This window comes from Dicentrarchus labrax, unplaced genomic scaffold (genome assembly GCF_905237075.1).
Source record: "Dicentrarchus labrax unplaced genomic scaffold, dlabrax2021, whole genome shotgun sequence".
NCBI lineage: Eukaryota > Metazoa > Chordata > Actinopteri > Moronidae > Dicentrarchus > Dicentrarchus labrax.
In genome coordinates this window covers 33,629,364-33,646,651 of record NW_026136720.1, presented here as the reverse complement: position 1 = coordinate 33,646,651, position 17,288 = coordinate 33,629,364, and the positions used below count along the sequence as shown (strand labels likewise).

At 41.7% G+C, this 17,288-nt stretch overlaps 2 protein-coding genes across 11 annotated transcripts in view; both read right to left on the bottom strand.

Moving 5' to 3' along the window:
- Positions 1-30: 30 nt before the first annotated feature.
- The window catches only part of LOC127353127 (NACHT, LRR and PYD domains-containing protein 14), a 35,740-nt gene continuing 18,482 nt past the window's right edge, over positions 31-17,288 (bottom strand). For 5 of the 9 annotated variants that reach the window (XM_051382139.1, XM_051382144.1, XM_051382140.1 and 2 more), the window contains 5 exons: positions 12,237-12,410; positions 9,665-9,838; positions 3,694-3,867; positions 2,000-2,170; positions 31-1,486 (listed from right to left, as the gene is read on the bottom strand). In XM_051382139.1, the coding sequence (XP_051238099.1) occupies positions 1,285-1,486; positions 2,000-2,170; positions 3,694-3,867; positions 9,665-9,838; positions 12,237-12,410 (895 nt within the window). In that variant the 3' untranslated portion in view covers positions 31-1,284. The remainder of the gene's footprint in view (positions 1,487-1,999; positions 2,171-3,693; positions 3,868-9,664; positions 9,839-12,236; positions 12,411-17,288) is intronic. The other 4 variants (XM_051382146.1, XM_051382147.1, XM_051382143.1 and 1 more) reach the window with 3 other exon arrangements.
- Positions 7,170-17,287, bottom strand: LOC127353140 (uncharacterized). 2 transcript variants are annotated; one of them, XM_051382175.1, is made up of 3 exons: positions 14,979-17,287; positions 13,058-14,056; positions 7,170-7,262 (listed from the first exon to the last, which is right to left on the bottom strand). In XM_051382175.1, the coding sequence occupies exon 1, from the start codon at positions 16,278-16,280 to the stop codon at positions 15,126-15,128; it is 1,155 nt and encodes a 384-aa protein (XP_051238135.1). In that variant the 5' UTR covers positions 16,281-17,287; the 3' UTR covers positions 7,170-7,262; positions 13,058-14,056; positions 14,979-15,125. The 2 variants fall into 2 exon arrangements, with proteins under 2 accessions (XP_051238135.1, XP_051238136.1); XM_051382176.1 differs by lacking the exon at positions 13,058-14,056 and having other exon boundaries at positions 7,185-7,262.

The following is a 17,288-nucleotide window of genomic DNA, read 5'->3' as shown; positions in this document are numbered from 1 at the left end:
TTGTACAAAAACTAAACGCTGAAATACTAATATAGTTCAAGTGAACTTTATTTCAGACACATGCATCCATATTAACATAAAAACAACAAAAAACAACACAGAGATATAAAATCATTGCAGTTAGTCCAAACACATTAAAACACATACTGATGTTTGTTCCAGTGTTTCCACAGACCGAGAACTTTGTGTCACTGTGTGCGTTACAATGAACTCAATTATCAGTCACAAACATCTGAACTGAACCACAGGTGGGCAGTATAGAGCCGTGTACAGTCGCCTCTATAAAGGGCTGCTTTGATATCATCTGTACACGTTTAAAATCAGCACGCCAACATAATGTCACACTTTACATCATCATTATCATCATCATCACATAAATGGTTCCTGATGACGTGAACCCAATATCTCGCTCTGTTCACCACATTTAACTCTCGCTCTGACATAAAGAATGAAGGAAAACTTTGATTCTCCTCCTCATCAGAGTTCAGTTTGTTGCTGTACGGAGACGGGAAGAATTCATCATCAGCGTATATCAGATAGTTGATAATACAACCCCCCGCCGTACCTCCAGTCTTACACGGTTTTAGCTGTTCATATCATCATCGATATATAAGATCATCCATATACAGACTGAAGAGAACAGGGGACAGTGATCCACCTTGCTGATATACTCTAACAACTTCTGGCTTGCATGATTTCACTGTCACATCATGACAGTAAAAAACTGTAAACTCAAAATAGATTAAATTAAGTTTATGTAACAGTAAAACACCCTCCTATCTCACTGCCTTTATTTATACAGCCTCTTAAATGAATTAATATCTAATAATAATGTTTTTTTTTTATATTACAGACTGTAAATGACACAGAAGACCACAGCATTTATACAGTATTTTCATGAGGCAAATTGATGGTAAAAACTTACAAAATATAATAATAAAACTCCAACTTTAGCCGTAAAATCAACAGTACTAATATGCTTTTATCGTGATAACCATATTTATCACAGTAAAGTTCTGTCACCCACAGCTGCTAGTTTTAACTGTAAATTATACTTTTTTTTACAGTGTAGGACTGCCAATGTTGCTTAACTTGTTACTATGGTTACCAAATAAGCCTGCATATACAGATCAATTAGAAGAGTTCACAGTCTGCAGATGGATTGATTATCAGTTTTAAATCAGTTAAAATCCCACATGTAAAAAAACAACCTAAAATAAGATCCTGTGGTTGGTCGCCTTCACTCCAGCCTGGTGGCAGCTCGGACGGACGGGGCTAACCTGTTCAGTCTGTGGGTGTTGCTACGGTGCTCTTCACCACCAGCTTCTGCAGCTTGTAACCACTGTTTCTCTGTAGACCAGACAGCCGTTCCAGACCCGGTCCTTCTGAATCAGTCCGGCTCAGCTCCAGCTCTCGGAGGTGGGACGGATTCAACGTCAGAGCCGAGGCCAGAGACTCACAGCTGCTGTCCGTGCATCCCGGCAGTCTGTCAGACAGACAGCAGGGTCTTAATACCACAGCCAAGACATCAATATTCACAGGAATTAATCTAATAATCTCTGGTTTTACTCAAACCTCCTGCAGGTATTGAGTTATTGAGGTTCCGCTGTTCTCTACGGTTATTGATATTGATCAATAGAATATGAATTATACTGAAAATATGTCCCTTAGTCAGGGGTTGGGTACCAGTGGTCTCACAGAGCAATGGACAAACATCAGAGACAACAAAGAGAAACAGATTGAAAATAAAAAGAGGGAAAGAAGAGCTGCAACTGCTGCATAGCCTTATTGAAAGGCAAGGAATTCTTTTTTTTTTTTCTGACAACAAGATCAAATGATTGAGGACCTGGATGAAGCCGCACAGAAAGTGTAAAGAGTCTGAACAACCAGCTGCAGTCTAACACTGAAATCATCTAAAATAAGAGATCCATTATATTAATTGGTTTACAGAACTGATACGGAGGGAAGAAAGAATGATATATAAAAGAATAAAAGTCACCTCAGTATCTCCAGTCTGCACTGGGGTTTCCTCAGCCAATCAGCAAGCAGAGTCAGCCCCTGGTCCGTCAGGTGGTTGAAACTCAGGTCGAGCTCTTTGAGAGCAGAGGAGCAGCTGAGGGCAAAGGTCAAAGACCGACAGCAGGCTGCTGTTAACATGCAGCATTTCAGTCTGGAAGACATTTAAACACAATGTTCAGATCAGAGTTTTTGTGGAAGAGTATAAATAACCGTGTTATCCGGGACTTTATCAGACATTGGTGCAGATTGGTCAAAGAACACTGAAGTAATGGCAACTTCCTGTTTCATGGCGAAACGTCAAATATGGCCGCCCCACTGCGGACACTGTCACAAATAGCACAACTTTTAATCTTGATTTAGAGTGAACTGACCAAAAGTTCCATAGGTCAGAGCCCGTCTACGGAGAGCCTGGCCACTCTCTATTAAGTCCCATTGTACCGAATTTTGGTTGCAGTTCCAGCAGAGGTCCACTGGTCCAACACCCAGCAATGTGTAATTTCTTTGCGTCCCCTTTCGAATCCAACATTCAAATTACTAGACAAACAATGATATCCTGAGAGAAGTGGATTTTGAGGGTATAGCTCCATAGAGCTCCATTCATTCTGCTCCCATCCTGTGAGCGCCCTCACATGGAGCCAGAGGGGAACTGCAACAGTTCAGAACCCGGAAGTAGACCGAGAGTGGAAGTTCTCCCCTTATTAGACGTTCTCTGCCTAGGTGGAGTTTGTTAAAAACACACATTAAGGCATTCTGGGTAGGATTTTCAACAACTGTACTGACTCATTCAAACATAGACGTCTCATTTAGCTGTGTGCTTGAGGTTTCTGGGCGTCAACCTGTTAGCGCTAGCTTATAGCGCTGTGTGCTACGTCCCCCCAGTCCAACAGCTGTAGTGGATCCATTAGCGGACTCTGTTGGACTGGGAGCTCCCAGTGAACAACAGGAGGCTGACGGAGGACAGTTTGACTGCAGGAAATAAAGGACTGAGGTGGGTTTATTGCCGGTTTTGGCCTCTGCCACCCTGGGACTAAGTCAGCTAAAATTAGCTGCATGAGCTAACAGCATTTACCATTACAGTTGGTGACAGTTAGCTTCTTTTAGCAACAAGTCCATCAGGAAACTCCATAAATCACCTCGGTACCACAGTCTTTAAACTGTCCTCTGTCTGTCTCAGAGGTTGTGTTCACTGGGAGGCTGCTGAGCCCCGTTCAGTTGCTAACGCTAACAGCAGCTACATTAGCAGTTAGCTATCGGTAGCTGCCGTTACCAGTTAGCGGAGTTGAGGCAGAGCTAGCCATGCTGTTAGCTAGCTAGCTAATTAATGAATCTTCGATCTGTGTGGCTAAAAGTTGCAGATTGATTGACGGGTGAATGTCAGGATATTATTGGTTGAAATCAGTTAGTTCATGCTGACGTAAGCACGCTTCACATTTAGTTTTACAGGAAGACACAATGATTGGATTTTATATAAAAACACAAAGAAATTGAAATTAAATAGGGGTACATTATAACTGAGTTTGAGATCTCAAAAGGGTTACAAAGGACTTTTCATTATTATTATCAGGTGTAAACTATAAACTTAAATTATTATTCAATGTTGATGTTAAAAAACGCTTCTAGATGTGTGGCAGATGTGTCTTTTATTCAAAATGTGAACATAGCTATAATACTCACTTAAGTGTCTCCAGCTGACAAAGTGGCTCTGCCAGGAACTCAGAAAGGTTTTCGACACCAACGTCTTGGAGGACATTTCTTGTCAGATCCAGGACTCTCAGGTGTCCGGGGTTTGACTTCAGACTGGAGGCCAGCACAGCACAGCCATTGTGTGTAAACTGACAGCCGACCAGTCTGTTGGGGAAAACAGTTTGAACTTACAGGTTGTAACAAGCAGTGGCAGCTCCAGACCCTGACCTCTGACCCAGTGTCAACCTATCGTGACGTCATCCATTGCTTTGTGGAGTACCGTCCTGAAGCCTTAAGTCTTTAGGTTTGTCGCAACGTACTGCGAGTTAGGGCTTTGACTTTTGGCCAAAAATCATATTCGAAGTTTGTTTGTTTATTAATATTAATATTAAAATATATTCTAATATTTATTAATAATATTTTGACCATTAAATGCCTTCAGTAAGACCTACATTGGTGTCAAACTTAAGATGTATATGTTCTGTCCACCAGAGGGCAGTGTATCAGTCAATGTCAATAGGCAGGCAATGATGTTTTCAGAAGAAAAACACAATCACAGGTTTTTTTTTTTAATTAAAAGTCAGACCTGGGTTTTATCCACTGTTCTTATCAAAAATAAATAAAAATAAGAAAGTCAGGCTAAGTACTGAAAAGACAAAATAAATAAAGGTAGGCCCTATTTGGTAGACCTATTCAAAACAAGCACATCCTACCAGCGATTAGCAATCTGACAGCAATTACCAAGAACAAGGCACTTTGAGATGTAAATCGAACACTCGGGATGCATTCCCCTCCCCAGTCCCCATCAATCATGTAGATTAGAACACTTCGAGATGCAGGGCTATATCCCCAACAATCAACCATGTAGGCCTAGCCTAGGCTAAATTAGAACTCGCCATTGGGGGCTATCTGGCTGGCTGCAGTTTATCTGGCTGCAGACTTTTTTAGGTTGTTAGCCAAAAAGACAAGGTGATTCACATTTTCTGGCTCTAGAGAAGAGCGTTGCTTTGTGACTATGTTCCCCGCGGTGGAAAACACTTGTTCCGCCCTCACAGATGTCCCCCATATTGCCAGGTAGCCGCATGCCAGCTGGGCGAGATGGGGGTACTTGAGGCTTCTCTCCTTCCACCAGGACAGCGGGTTGCTGTCAGACGGGGGTGGGGCCTCACTGTCATAGGCCATCATTTCTCTTTGGAGCACATATTCATTCAGTTTGACTGTTAAAAAATAAATTCGTTTTTGTTAATGTGTTGTTTAGGCTATGCTTTATAATGCACTTTTTTATATTTCCAATGTAGGGCTATATAGTGAGTTTGAGTTGTTATGAAAGGCACTCGATTATTTAAACGTTTTTGTATTATTTATTATTGATAATAATATCATCATTATTACCTCCTGCCGAGTTTTGGCAGTACACATCACCAAAGAGGTCCCACATCGCGCTAAGAGCATTCTTTTCCTTGCGCTGCTGTGTCTCCGTAGTCGTGGCGTTCTCCTCCTGGCCTTCCTCTCCAGACGGCGAGTTTCTTCTCCATTATCACCGCTGCAACAGCAGCTTGTTGATCAGCTGCCCGACAGATCATATTGTATGTACTGTTCCAGTGGGTGGGGCAGTCGTTGATGAGCTGGACTGGTTTGAGACCAAGGAGTTTCTGCTTGGACTCAAGGAGGTAGCTGTCTGTAGGGGAGTGCTTGAAATGCTGAGCAGCAGCCTTCAGGCGACTGACTGTTGTTGCAAAGGAACGCTCTGCAAGCCCTTTTCTCGCTGCCAAGTTAATTGTGTGAGCCATGCATCGGATATCCATGATCCCCAAGTACCTCTCTACAGCATTGACATAGTTGGTCGCATTGTCTGTTGTGATGGCAAGCACAGACTCCCGCTCAATGTGGTACTCTTGTAGAATACTGTCGATGTATGTGGAGACATTCGCTGCTGTGTGAGCGGTAGAAGCTCAGACGTGTCCAGGACGACATTTCTTATCTCCCAGTCCTCGTCGATGAAATGGGCTGTGACCGTAACATAGGACTCAGTAGCCAAAGAACTCCACCCATCAGTGGTCAGTGCGAGTTTTTCTCCACGCAACATTTCCCTTATGCCACCTTTGGTTGTGTCGTACAGCTTCGTTATTTTACCATTCATGGTCCTGTAGCCGAGTATCTTGAATCTTGGCTCTAGTTCGTGGACGAAAGCTTGAAACCCGCTCCCATATATCACGTTAATGGGCCTCATATCTTCGCAAACAAACCATGTCAGCAAATCTGTCGCTCTATTTTGACGGGCATAGGGGAGGCTTCGTGAAGGAGATAGCATGGAGTCGATTCTGGCCTGCCTCACCCCCGATCCATCCCCCTCCTCCTCTTCCAGCTTGCCGGGATGTAGTGTTGACAGGTGGGCTCTCAAGTTGCTGGTCGTCGCGTGGTATGTGAGTTTGGTCCTACATATTTTACATATCACTTTGTCCTTAGTCGCGATTTTTCCCTGTTCCTTTGGGAGGAACAGACCCCAAAGTAGGAGACAGACCCCAAAGTAGCGCCACACGTTGCTTTTCAGATGGTCTGGAGTGTAGATTTCGAACTCCTCAGGCGTAGTTGTTGTAGGCGTTGGCGCGGCCATTGTTCTGGTATACAAAATATCAAAATAGGCGCTAACCAGGACGCTAAAGTCACCTACAGGAGCCCAGATGACCAATAATAGCCTTGCTAATGAGCTCGCGATTCACAACTTCACCAGGCGTGAAAAAGCCTCGGAATCTGAATTGAAAACGTTTACAAGCAAACACATTTACAAAAACTAATGCCCATAACAGGTTTGAATATTAAGGGCTTATATATATAAGGCTTATTTTTGTAAATATTCAAATTATATTTGAATAACGGAGTTCGGAGTCAAAGCCCTACTGCGAGTTGAGCTGCCCTCATTGGTTGCTCAGTTTTGAGTCGTCCATAGCAGGAAACAATGGCAGCTCACCTGGTCACATGATCTCATATTCCAGATAAACAATAAAATATGTTTGATTTAGTTTTTGTGACCTCAGTTTCCCTGACAGCCCCCAATTTGGAAATCCTGACCCTAAGATATAGATAGAAATACTTTGTTTATCCCCGAAGGGAAATTATAGAAGGGACACAGTTACAAGCCCTCTCTGTCTTTGAAGCACATTGGACACTGGATAGTCACTGAAACTGGAACACATCCTCCTATATTTTTTAAAACTGGGATCCACCAACAAAGTCCGACAGAAACTTTGAGGTGATCTGAACATCCCTCTACCGCAGTCATGGCTGGTTATCTGATTGGTTACCTGAGGTTTAGACTAACTTAGCATCACAGAACATTTAATAGCATGCATCTGGTGTCTCACCACAAGTTTGAGGACTGTCTCACCTCAGTTTATCCACTTTACAGTTTGGATCCTTGAGCAGAGCAGCGATCTTCATCACTCCACCATCACCCAGGGAGTTCCCCCCCAAGATCCAGTTCCCTCAGCTGGGAAGGGTTTGAAGCCAGAGCTGAGGCCAGAGCGTCAACACTTTCCGTTTGTAGGTTTGTCTTAAAAAGCCTTTATGAAAACACAAAGAAAGTAGAGACAATTTGTTTTTCTCTTTTCAGGGTTCCCACACATTTTCATGGACAAAATTTCAAAACTTTTCCATGACTTTTCAAGGACCCATAATAAAATTTCCATGACCATTCACAACCTATATAAGTACACGAACAGAACTGCATAGTATACTTTACTCCAACTGTTAATTATTGTATGAAAACGGAACAGTAAACCTTTTTCAATCTCTAATAGTTGGTTATGTTCATATTCACTTCAAATACTTCAAACTTCACACAGAGTCAATGCATTGTCCTTTATTAAAAAAAAAAAAAAAAAGCTTTACAAGCACTTTCATCAATCTGGCACTGGCTTTCAAGCATGAGGGAAAACAGAAATGATCGTACTATGACTGTATTCTTAATGCATTTGATTATCAACTAATTTCTGAATGCAAGTCTGAAAAACAATGTGGCAACACAGAGGCTTAATCTCAGACTTATATAATAATATTTCTTAAAATTTCTTTCAAACATCAGATAAATGTATTCTTAATGCATTGTCAACTCAAAAAAGGGTTTCAACAAAATATACCATCATGGTTTGTTTGAACTCATCACCCATGTCTACTCCTTCATTTTTTTAAATTTCTCTTCAATGTCCTTACCTAAATCTGACAGGCTTGCTCTCTTGATTTTTGCTGAGTGCCGCAGGCTATTTGACTTAACAATAAATGTCATATTTCGTGTCGCCTCTGCCTTCTCTGCAAATTCATCAGCAGACCACTGAAGTTGTTGAATGTCTGACTCAAGTTGTTTTCTTTTTTGCTTCAGTTCCTGAAGTTCATCTGCCAAGCTCTTCCTTTTGTCAGCATTGGATTTGCTTTGTTTTTCTTTTTTCTTGTCATCAAGGTATGCAACATACCTTTGTCTAGGGCAGGAAGTAGACATCTGAAGCTCCTTGGTGATGGCGACTTTCTCAATGCCACCAGCAGCCCTGATGCTATCAACAATGACCCGCTGTGCAACTACTGACTCTTCCTTCATATTCTCCACCATGACTTGCTTGTTCACTGAAAACCCTCACCAGTGGTCAGTGCGAGTTTTTCTCCACGCAACATTTCCCTTATGCCACCTTTGGTTGTGTCGTACAGCTTCGTTATTTTACCATTCATGGTCCTGTAGCCGAGTATCTTGAATCTTGGCTCTAGTTCGTGGACGAAAGCTTGAAACCCGCTCCCATATATCACGTTAATGGGCCTCATATCTTCGCAAACAAACCATGTCAGCAAATCTGTCGCTCTATTTTGACGGGCATAGGGGAGGCTTCGTGAAGGAGATAGCATGGAGTCGATTCTGGCCTGCCTCACCCCCGATCCATCCCCCCTCCTCCTCTTCCAGCTTGCCGGGATGTAGTGTTGACAGGTGGGCTCTCAAGTTGCTGGTCGTCGCGTGGTATGTGAGTTTGGTCCTACATATTTTACATATCACTTTGTCCTTAGTCGCGATTTTTCCCTGTTCCTTTGGGAGGAACAGACCCCAAAGTAGGAGACAGACCCCAAAGTAGCGCCACACGTTGCTTTTCAGATGGTCTGGAGTGTAGATTTCGAACTCCTCAGGCGTAGTTGTTGTAGGCGTTGGCGCGGCCATTGTTCTGGTATACAAAATATCAAAATAGGCGCTAACCAGGACGCTAAAGTCACCTACAGGAGCCCAGATGACCAATAATAGCCTTGCTAATGAGCTCGCGATTCACAACTTCACCAGGCGTGAAAAAGCCTCGGAATCTGAATTGAAAACGTTTACAAGCAAACACATTTACAAAAACTAATGCCCATAACAGGTTTGAATATTAAGGGCTTATATATATAAGGCTTATTTTTGTAAATATTCAAATTATATTTGAATAACGGAGTTCGGAGTCAAAGCCCTACTGCGAGTTGAGCTGCCCTCATTGGTTGCTCAGTTTTGAGTCGTCCATAGCAGGAAACAATGGCAGCTCACCTGGTCACATGATCTCATATTCCAGATAAACAATAAAATATGTTTGATTTAGTTTTTGTGACCTCAGTTTCCCTGACAGCCCCCAATTTGGAAATCCTGACCCTAAGATATAGATAGAAATACTTTGTTTATCCCCGAAGGGAAATTATAGAAGGGACACAGTTACAAGCCCTCTCTGTCTTTGAAGCACATTGGACACTGGATAGTCACTGAAACTGGAACACATCCTCCTATATTTTTTAAAACTGGGATCCACCAACAAAGTCCGACAGAAACTTTGAGGTGATCTGAACATCCCTCTACCGCAGTCATGGCTGGTTATCTGATTGGTTACCTGAGGTTTAGACTAACTTAGCATCACAGAACATTTAATAGCATGCATCTGGTGTCTCACCACAAGTTTGAGGACTGTCTCACCTCAGTTTATCCACTTTACAGTTTGGATCCTTGAGCAGAGCAGCGATCTTCATCACTCCACCATCACCCAGGGAGTTCCCCCCAAGATCCAGTTCCCTCAGCTGGGAAGGGTTTGAAGCCAGAGCTGAGGCCAGAGCGTCAACACTTTCCGTTTGTAGGTTTGTCTTAAAAAGCCTTTATGAAAACACAAAGAAAGTAGAGACAATTTGTTTTTCTCTTTTCAGGGTTCCCACACATTTTCATGGACAAAATTTCAAAACTTTTCCATGACTTTTCAAGGACCCATAATAAAATTTCCATGACCATTCACAACCTATATAAGTACACGAACAGAACTGCATAGTATACTTTACTCCAACTGTTAATTATTGTATGAAAACGGAACAGTAAACCTTTTTCAATCTCTAATAGTTGGTTATGTTCATATTCACTTCAAATACTTCAAACTTCACACAGAGTCAATGCATTGTCCTTTATTAAAAAAAAAAAAAAAGCTTTACAAGCACTTTCATCAATCTGGCACTGGCTTTCAAGCATGAGGGAAAACAGAAATGATCGTACTATGACTGTATTCTTAATGCATTTGATTATCAACTAATTTCTGAATGCAAGTCTGAAAAACAATGTGGCAACACAGAGGCTTAATCTCAGACTTATATAATAATATTTCTTAAAATTTCTTTCAAACATCAGATAAATGTATTCTTAATGCATTGTCAACTCAAAAAAGGGTTTCAACAAAATATACCATCATGGTTTGTTTGAACTCATCACCCATGTCTACTCCTTCATTTTTTTAAATTTCTCTTCAATGTCCTTACCTAAATCTGACAGGCTTGCTCTCTTGATTTTTGCTGAGTGCCGCAGGCTATTTGACTTAACAATAAATGTCATATTTCGTGTCGCCTCTGCCTTCTCTGCAAATTCATCAGCAGACCACTGAAGTTGTTGAATGTCTGACTCAAGTTGTTTTCTTTTTGCTTCAGTTCCTGAAGTTCATCTGCCAAGCTCTTCCTTTTGTCAGCATTGGATTTGCTTTGTTTTTCTTTTTTCTTGTCATCAAGGTATGCAACATACCTTTGTCTAGGGCAGGAAGTAGACATCTGAAGCTCCTTGGTGATGGCGACTTTCTCAATGCCACCAGCAGCCCTGATGCTATCAACAATGACCCGCTGTGCAACTACTGACTCTTCCTTCATATTCTCCACCATGACTTGCTTGTTCACTGAAAACCCTCACCAGTGGTCAGTGCGAGTTTTTCTCCACGCAACATTTCCCTTATGCCACCTTTGGTTGTGTCGTACAGCTTCGTTATTTTACCATTCATGGTCCTGTAGCCGAGTATCTTGAATCTTGGCTCTAGTTCGTGGACGAAAGCTTGAAACCCGCTCCCATATATCACGTTAATGGGCCTCATATCTTCGCAAACAAACCATGTCAGCAAATCTGTCGCTCTATTTTGACGGGCATAGGGGAGGCTTCGTGAAGGAGATAGCATGGAGTCGATTCTGGCCTGCCTCACCCCCGATCCATCCCCCTCCTCCTCTTCCAGCTTGCCGGGATGTAGTGTTGACAGGTGGGCTCTCAAGTTGCTGGTCGTCGCGTGGTATGTGAGTTTGGTCCTACATATTTTACATATCACTTTGTCCTTAGTCGCGATTTTTCCCTGTTCCTTTGGGAGGAACAGACCCCAAAGTAGGAGACAGACCCCAAAGTAGCGCCACACGTTGCTTTTCAGATGGTCTGGAGTGTAGATTTCGAACTCCTCAGGCGTAGTTGTTGTAGGCGTTGGCGCGGCCATTGTTCTGGTATACAAAATATCAAAATAGGCGCTAACCAGGACGCTAAAGTCACCTACAGGAGCCCAGATGACCAATAATAGCCTTGCTAATGAGCTCGCGATTCACAACTTCACCAGGCGTGAAAAAGCCTCGGAATCTGAATTGAAAACGTTTACAAGCAAACACATTTACAAAAACTAATGCCCATAACAGGTTTGAATATTAAGGGCTTATATATATAAGGCTTATTTTTGTAAATATTCAAATTATATTTGAATAACGGAGTTCGGAGTCAAAGCCCTACTGCGAGTTGAGCTGCCCTCATTGGTTGCTCAGTTTTGAGTCGTCCATAGCAGGAAACAATGGCAGCTCACCTGGTCACATGATCTCATATTCCAGATAAACAATAAAATATGTTTGATTTAGTTTTTGTGACCTCAGTTTCCCTGACAGCCCCCAATTTGGAAATCCTGACCCTAAGATATAGATAGAAATACTTTGTTTATCCCCGAAGGGAAATTATAGAAGGGACACAGTTACAAGCCCTCTCTGTCTTTGAAGCACATTGGACACTGGATAGTCACTGAAACTGGAACACATCCTCCTATATTTTTTAAAACTGGGATCCACCAACAAAGTCCGACAGAAACTTTGAGGTGATCTGAACATCCCTCTACCGCAGTCATGGCTGGTTATCTGATTGGTTACCTGAGGTTTAGACTAACTTAGCATCACAGAACATTTAATAGCATGCATCTGGTGTCTCACCACAAGTTTGAGGACTGTCTCACCTCAGTTTATCCACTTTACAGTTTGGATCCTTGAGCAGAGCAGCGATCTTCATCACTCCACCATCACCCAGGGAGTTCCCCCCAAGATCCAGTTCCCTCAGCTGGGAAGGGTTTGAAGCCAGAGCTGAGGCCAGAGCGTCAACACTTTCCGTTTGTAGGTTTGTCTTAAAAAGCCTTTATGAAAACACAAAGAAAGTAGAGACAATTTGTTTTTCTCTTTTCAGGGTTCCCACACATTTTCATGGACAAAATTTCAAAACTTTTCCATGACTTTTCAAGGACCCATAATAAAATTTCCATGACCATTCACAACCTATATAAGTACACGAACAGAACTGCATAGTATACTTTACTCCAACTGTTAATTATTGTATGAAAACGGAACAGTAAACCTTTTTCAATCTCTAATAGTTGGTTATGTTCATATTCACTTCAAATACTTCAAACTTCACACAGAGTCAATGCATTGTCCTTTATTAAAAAAAAAAAAAAAGCTTTACAAGCACTTTCATCAATCTGGCACTGGCTTTCAAGCATGAGGGAAAACAGAAATGATCGTACTATGACTGTATTCTTAATGCATTTGATTATCAACTAATTTCTGAATGCAAGTCTGAAAAACAATGTGGCAACACAGAGGCTTAATCTCAGACTTATATAATAATATTTCTTAAAATTTCTTTCAAACATCAGATAAATGTATTCTTAATGCATTGTCAACTCAAAAAAGGGTTTCAACAAAATATACCATCATGGTTTGTTTGAACTCATCACCCATGTCTACTCCTTCATTTTTTTAAATTTCTCTTCAATGTCCTTACCTAAATCTGACAGGCTTGCTCTCTTGATTTTTGCTGAGTGCCGCAGGCTATTTGACTCAACAATAAATGTCATATTTCGTGTCGCCTCTGCCTTCTCTGCAAATTCATCAGCAGACCACTGAAGTTGTTGAATGTCTGACTCAAGTTGTTTTCTTTTTTGCTTCAGTTCCTGAAGTTCATCTGCCAAGCTCTTCCTTTTGTCAGCATTGGATTTGCTTTGTTTTTCTTTTTTCTTGTCATCAAGGTATGCAACATACCTTTGTCTAGGGCAGGAAGTAGACATCTGAAGCTCCTTGGTGATGGCGACTTTCTCAATGCCACCAGCAGCCCTGATGCTATCAACAATGACCCGCTGTGCAACTACTGACTCTTCCTTCATATTCTCCACCATGACTTGCTTGTTCACTGAAAACCCTCACTCCACACTGGCTTGTCCATTGGACATGACCAAGATAATTTGGATCACATCCCAAAGACTTCTCCATCCAGACTGAGGTGCAATGGTCTTGTGGAGCAGCACGTCAAGATGGTCAGACTTGGGTTCAAAATTAGCAAAAGCAGGAGAGGCTGCTGCAACATCAAGGAATTCTCTGAATTCTTGTAACACTTTGTCACAAATTGATGCACTCACTTGGCTAGCAGCAACCAGGGTATGAAGGACTCCTTTCATCTTCTCCACACACAGTTCCTTCTTGGAAACCATCAGCCTAGGGTCAAGACACTGCATATTTCTTACCAGCAGGTGGTTCACTGGAGCCTTAAGTAGGAGTTTTGCAAGGAGAGTTGTAAGAAAGGCCTTGGTCTCCATGTCTAGCACCTGCCTCTCTGTGGTTTTGCTTTTGCTTTTGAGCTGTCTGATGGACGTTTCTGCCACAAATCCAACGTCGACTTTGGTAGCATTCTTGTGGAGGAAACAATCAGCCGTGTTGATCAGGAGAAGCTTCTGCATGTTGGTGGCTTGTTTCAGGACCTTGTCCTTCATAAACCACTCCATATGCCCTTATAACAAAGACAAAACAAGGACAAAGACCCTATGACCCTACCCTACAAAATTCACTCAAATTGTTCACACTGAAAATTAATGATGTCAGATCAGTCTCAATATTAATGAATGCACACAGAAGGATTCACAAATGTATTTTGGGGATTTATATACAAATGACTCTTTGCACATAAATATTTTTCACACAAAAATATTTATCGTTGTACAGTATATAAATGTAAAAGAAATCCAAATACATATACAAATGTATTTCAGATGCACACAAATATTTCTTGTTTTAAATAAATTTAGTAGAAATCCACAAATATATGTATTTAAAAGTATTTCCAATTTTCATCAAAAACATATTTGGATGTTGTTACATTAATACACAAACCGTTGAACCTGCATTTACAGACTGCTTGTCATGTGTGAACTTCACTGCATTTGTGTGTGGGTTTTTTGAGATGTTAAGTCCCATTAAATGATATCCTCAAATCTAAGCTGAAAGGGAAGGAGCCATCTGATTGGCTCCAGATAATTCCCTGTTGAAAACAATGCATTTATGAGTGAGCCAAGTCAGGGGAGTCTCAAAAAACCCACACATAAACGCAATGAAGTTCACACATGACAAGCACTCTGTAAATGCAGGTTCAACAGTTGGTATATAAATGTAACATCCAAATATGTTTTTGATGAAAATTGCAAATACTTTTACATACATATATTTGTGGATTTCTACTACATTTATTTAAAACACTGTGTGCATCAGAAATACATATGTGAACCTTATTTTTTTTATGTGTATTTCTATTTTTGTGCATTAAATAATATTTTTGTTTAGAGACACATTTATATATAAATCCCAAAATACATTTGTGAATCCTGTGTGCATTCATTAATATTGAGACTGATCTAAGTCCATAAAAATGGACTTACCTTTGAGTAACTTGAACATGTCGTCCGTCATGAAGGGAAGCATGGGTCTATCCGTTTGGTAGGCTGTCAAGAATGGAGTGACCTGCTTCGCAATGCTTTCATACACTGCTACCCACATAGGGAAGAGTGGATCAGATACACTTTTCTTTACTTCTTGATATGACTTGCATTTGGGCTCTGGGAAATCTTTTCGAGCAACCGCTTCAACATATGTCTGCACATGTGGCCATATGAGAAGTGCTCGGGTGCAGACGTCGATGTTCTCAATCCAACGATGCTGCAAAATTTCAGCATAAAGGTGTCACTGCCTGTGACCTTAGTGTAGTCCTCTCTACGGGCAGGACTGTCTTTGAAAAGCCAGTACAGGCTAGAAAGAGCATGTTTAATGTCCCAGCCACTTGCTTTGCACCCATCCCGGAATGCATTATGTATAACGTGTAATCCACATGATCCAATATTGAGCAGGGATTTGTTAACATCACCGAGAACTTCTTTCTGTAGCATGTCAAATATTTTCCAATTGACATGAGGACCGTCCATCGACAGTTGAACAAGATTTTTCACTCCAATGCCTTCAAGAACAGGAATCATTTTGTCAACAACATCACGTGCAGTTGCATGGCCAAAAAATTCAGAGCCAACATACCGCGTCCGCACCTTTCCACCATCCCAAATGCAAACGTGCAAGTCCATCTGTTTCCGTTGCAATTCATGGTTCAGTGACTCATCAAATAGCATCACATATCCAATTTGTCTTGATATCTCTCTAACGAGGAGAGATTTGAAGTAGGGTGCAACACCGAATGTGTTGAGATAGGCGGCTTTGGTGCTCCCACATCTAAACTGTCTAGCGATCTCACTGTCTGGGAACATTCTCGAAAATAGGCCCCCGACATTGCTGCAGGAATTGTATGAATAATGCGAATCCGCCCAAAGTATCTCTGCGGCCGAAGCCGCGGTAGCAGTGGGTGCTGGTATTACATTTAAAGTGCTTTGCTTAGCTGTAGCAACCACGCTCATGTTGGAGACAGACCCCGGTCCACTTGCTGGTCTTGCCGTGGTTTTCGTCGAGTTGAAAAACGCCTGGATTGGTAGGCCATCTCTCGCGGTCTTCTCGTGTTGGATGTGTTTCGTTCCCTTAGCATGACTTGTGAGGGCTGCCTCCCCCATATTGCTAACATCAAAGCTCTTTTTGCAAAGCTTACATCTCGCATGTTGGTCATTCTCTTGTTCGGTTTCTAACCAAAGTTTGTATCGGTCTTTAGAGAGCCATGAAATATTAAATGCACACTTTCCCGGCATTATTCAAACATCATATCAGCTAGCTAGCATACGTGGAGGGAGAAACAGAATGCATGGAGAAAGAAAGAAACGTGACATGACGTGCAGTTGTCATCTAGTCACGTGTCGCCGCATATTAGAGCTACGTTAAAGGCAAGAGTAGGGTTTTCCTAAAAAACAATGTATAGACTAGAAAAATCCCTCTCAATTATCACTTATAAGCTTATGTGTACTTTTTTTTTTTTTAACGTTTTGGTGTAATTTTAATTATCATCTGCAGCCTCTCTGTGCTGCTCTGTGTCCATGACAGCCCCGACCCTGAGAGCAGAGGAGAGGAGCTCCTCCAACTACGCTCTTTACTGCAAGTGCAATAAAACCTTCGCAAGTAAAAAGCCAATACTTTATCAATACACCTGTTCAACATACAGATACAGATACATCATCACTCATTTTCCTGCAGGTAGTTAGTCATTTGTCGGTATGTGATGCTGCAGGTGGTACACTGGGCTGTGTTCTGCTGCCTGGCAACCGAGCTCTCTGTTTACAAACCGCTAACGGCAAATCCTACCGTTCCTGCCGTTATGTTACATTACGTGGAAGGTTATCCACTGTAACAATTAATTTCATTTCACAAAACAAAATTCCATAACTTTTCCAAAACTTTAAAGAATTTTACCAATTCCATGACTTTTCCAGGCCTGGAAATTTTTATTTTAAAATTCCATGACTTTTCCAGGTTTTCCATGACCGTGGGAACCCTGTCTTTTTCACCTGCCGACAATGAGCTCCATGCTGGTGTAACTAACAGGAGGTTCTAAATAGAGCCCTGGTCAGGACTGTTTTAATGTTTGATCCCACTCCCACAAGTGAAGAGACGTTGTTTTACTGTCACTAACAACAGAGAAATTTGAACCCCAGACTGCCGGGTGTATGAATTTGTGTGAATGGGTGAATGTGTGTGGTCAGTGGTCAGAAGACTAGAAAGGCAATATCCAAGTACAGTCCATTTGCCATTACTCTTTTCCGAAG

Bases quoted from the DNA above. Each gene is read 5' to 3' on its own strand.
- LOC127353140 (XM_051382175.1), bottom strand. From the start codon at position 16,280: ATGCCGGGAAAGTGTGCATTTAATATTTCATGGCTCTCTAAAGACCGA.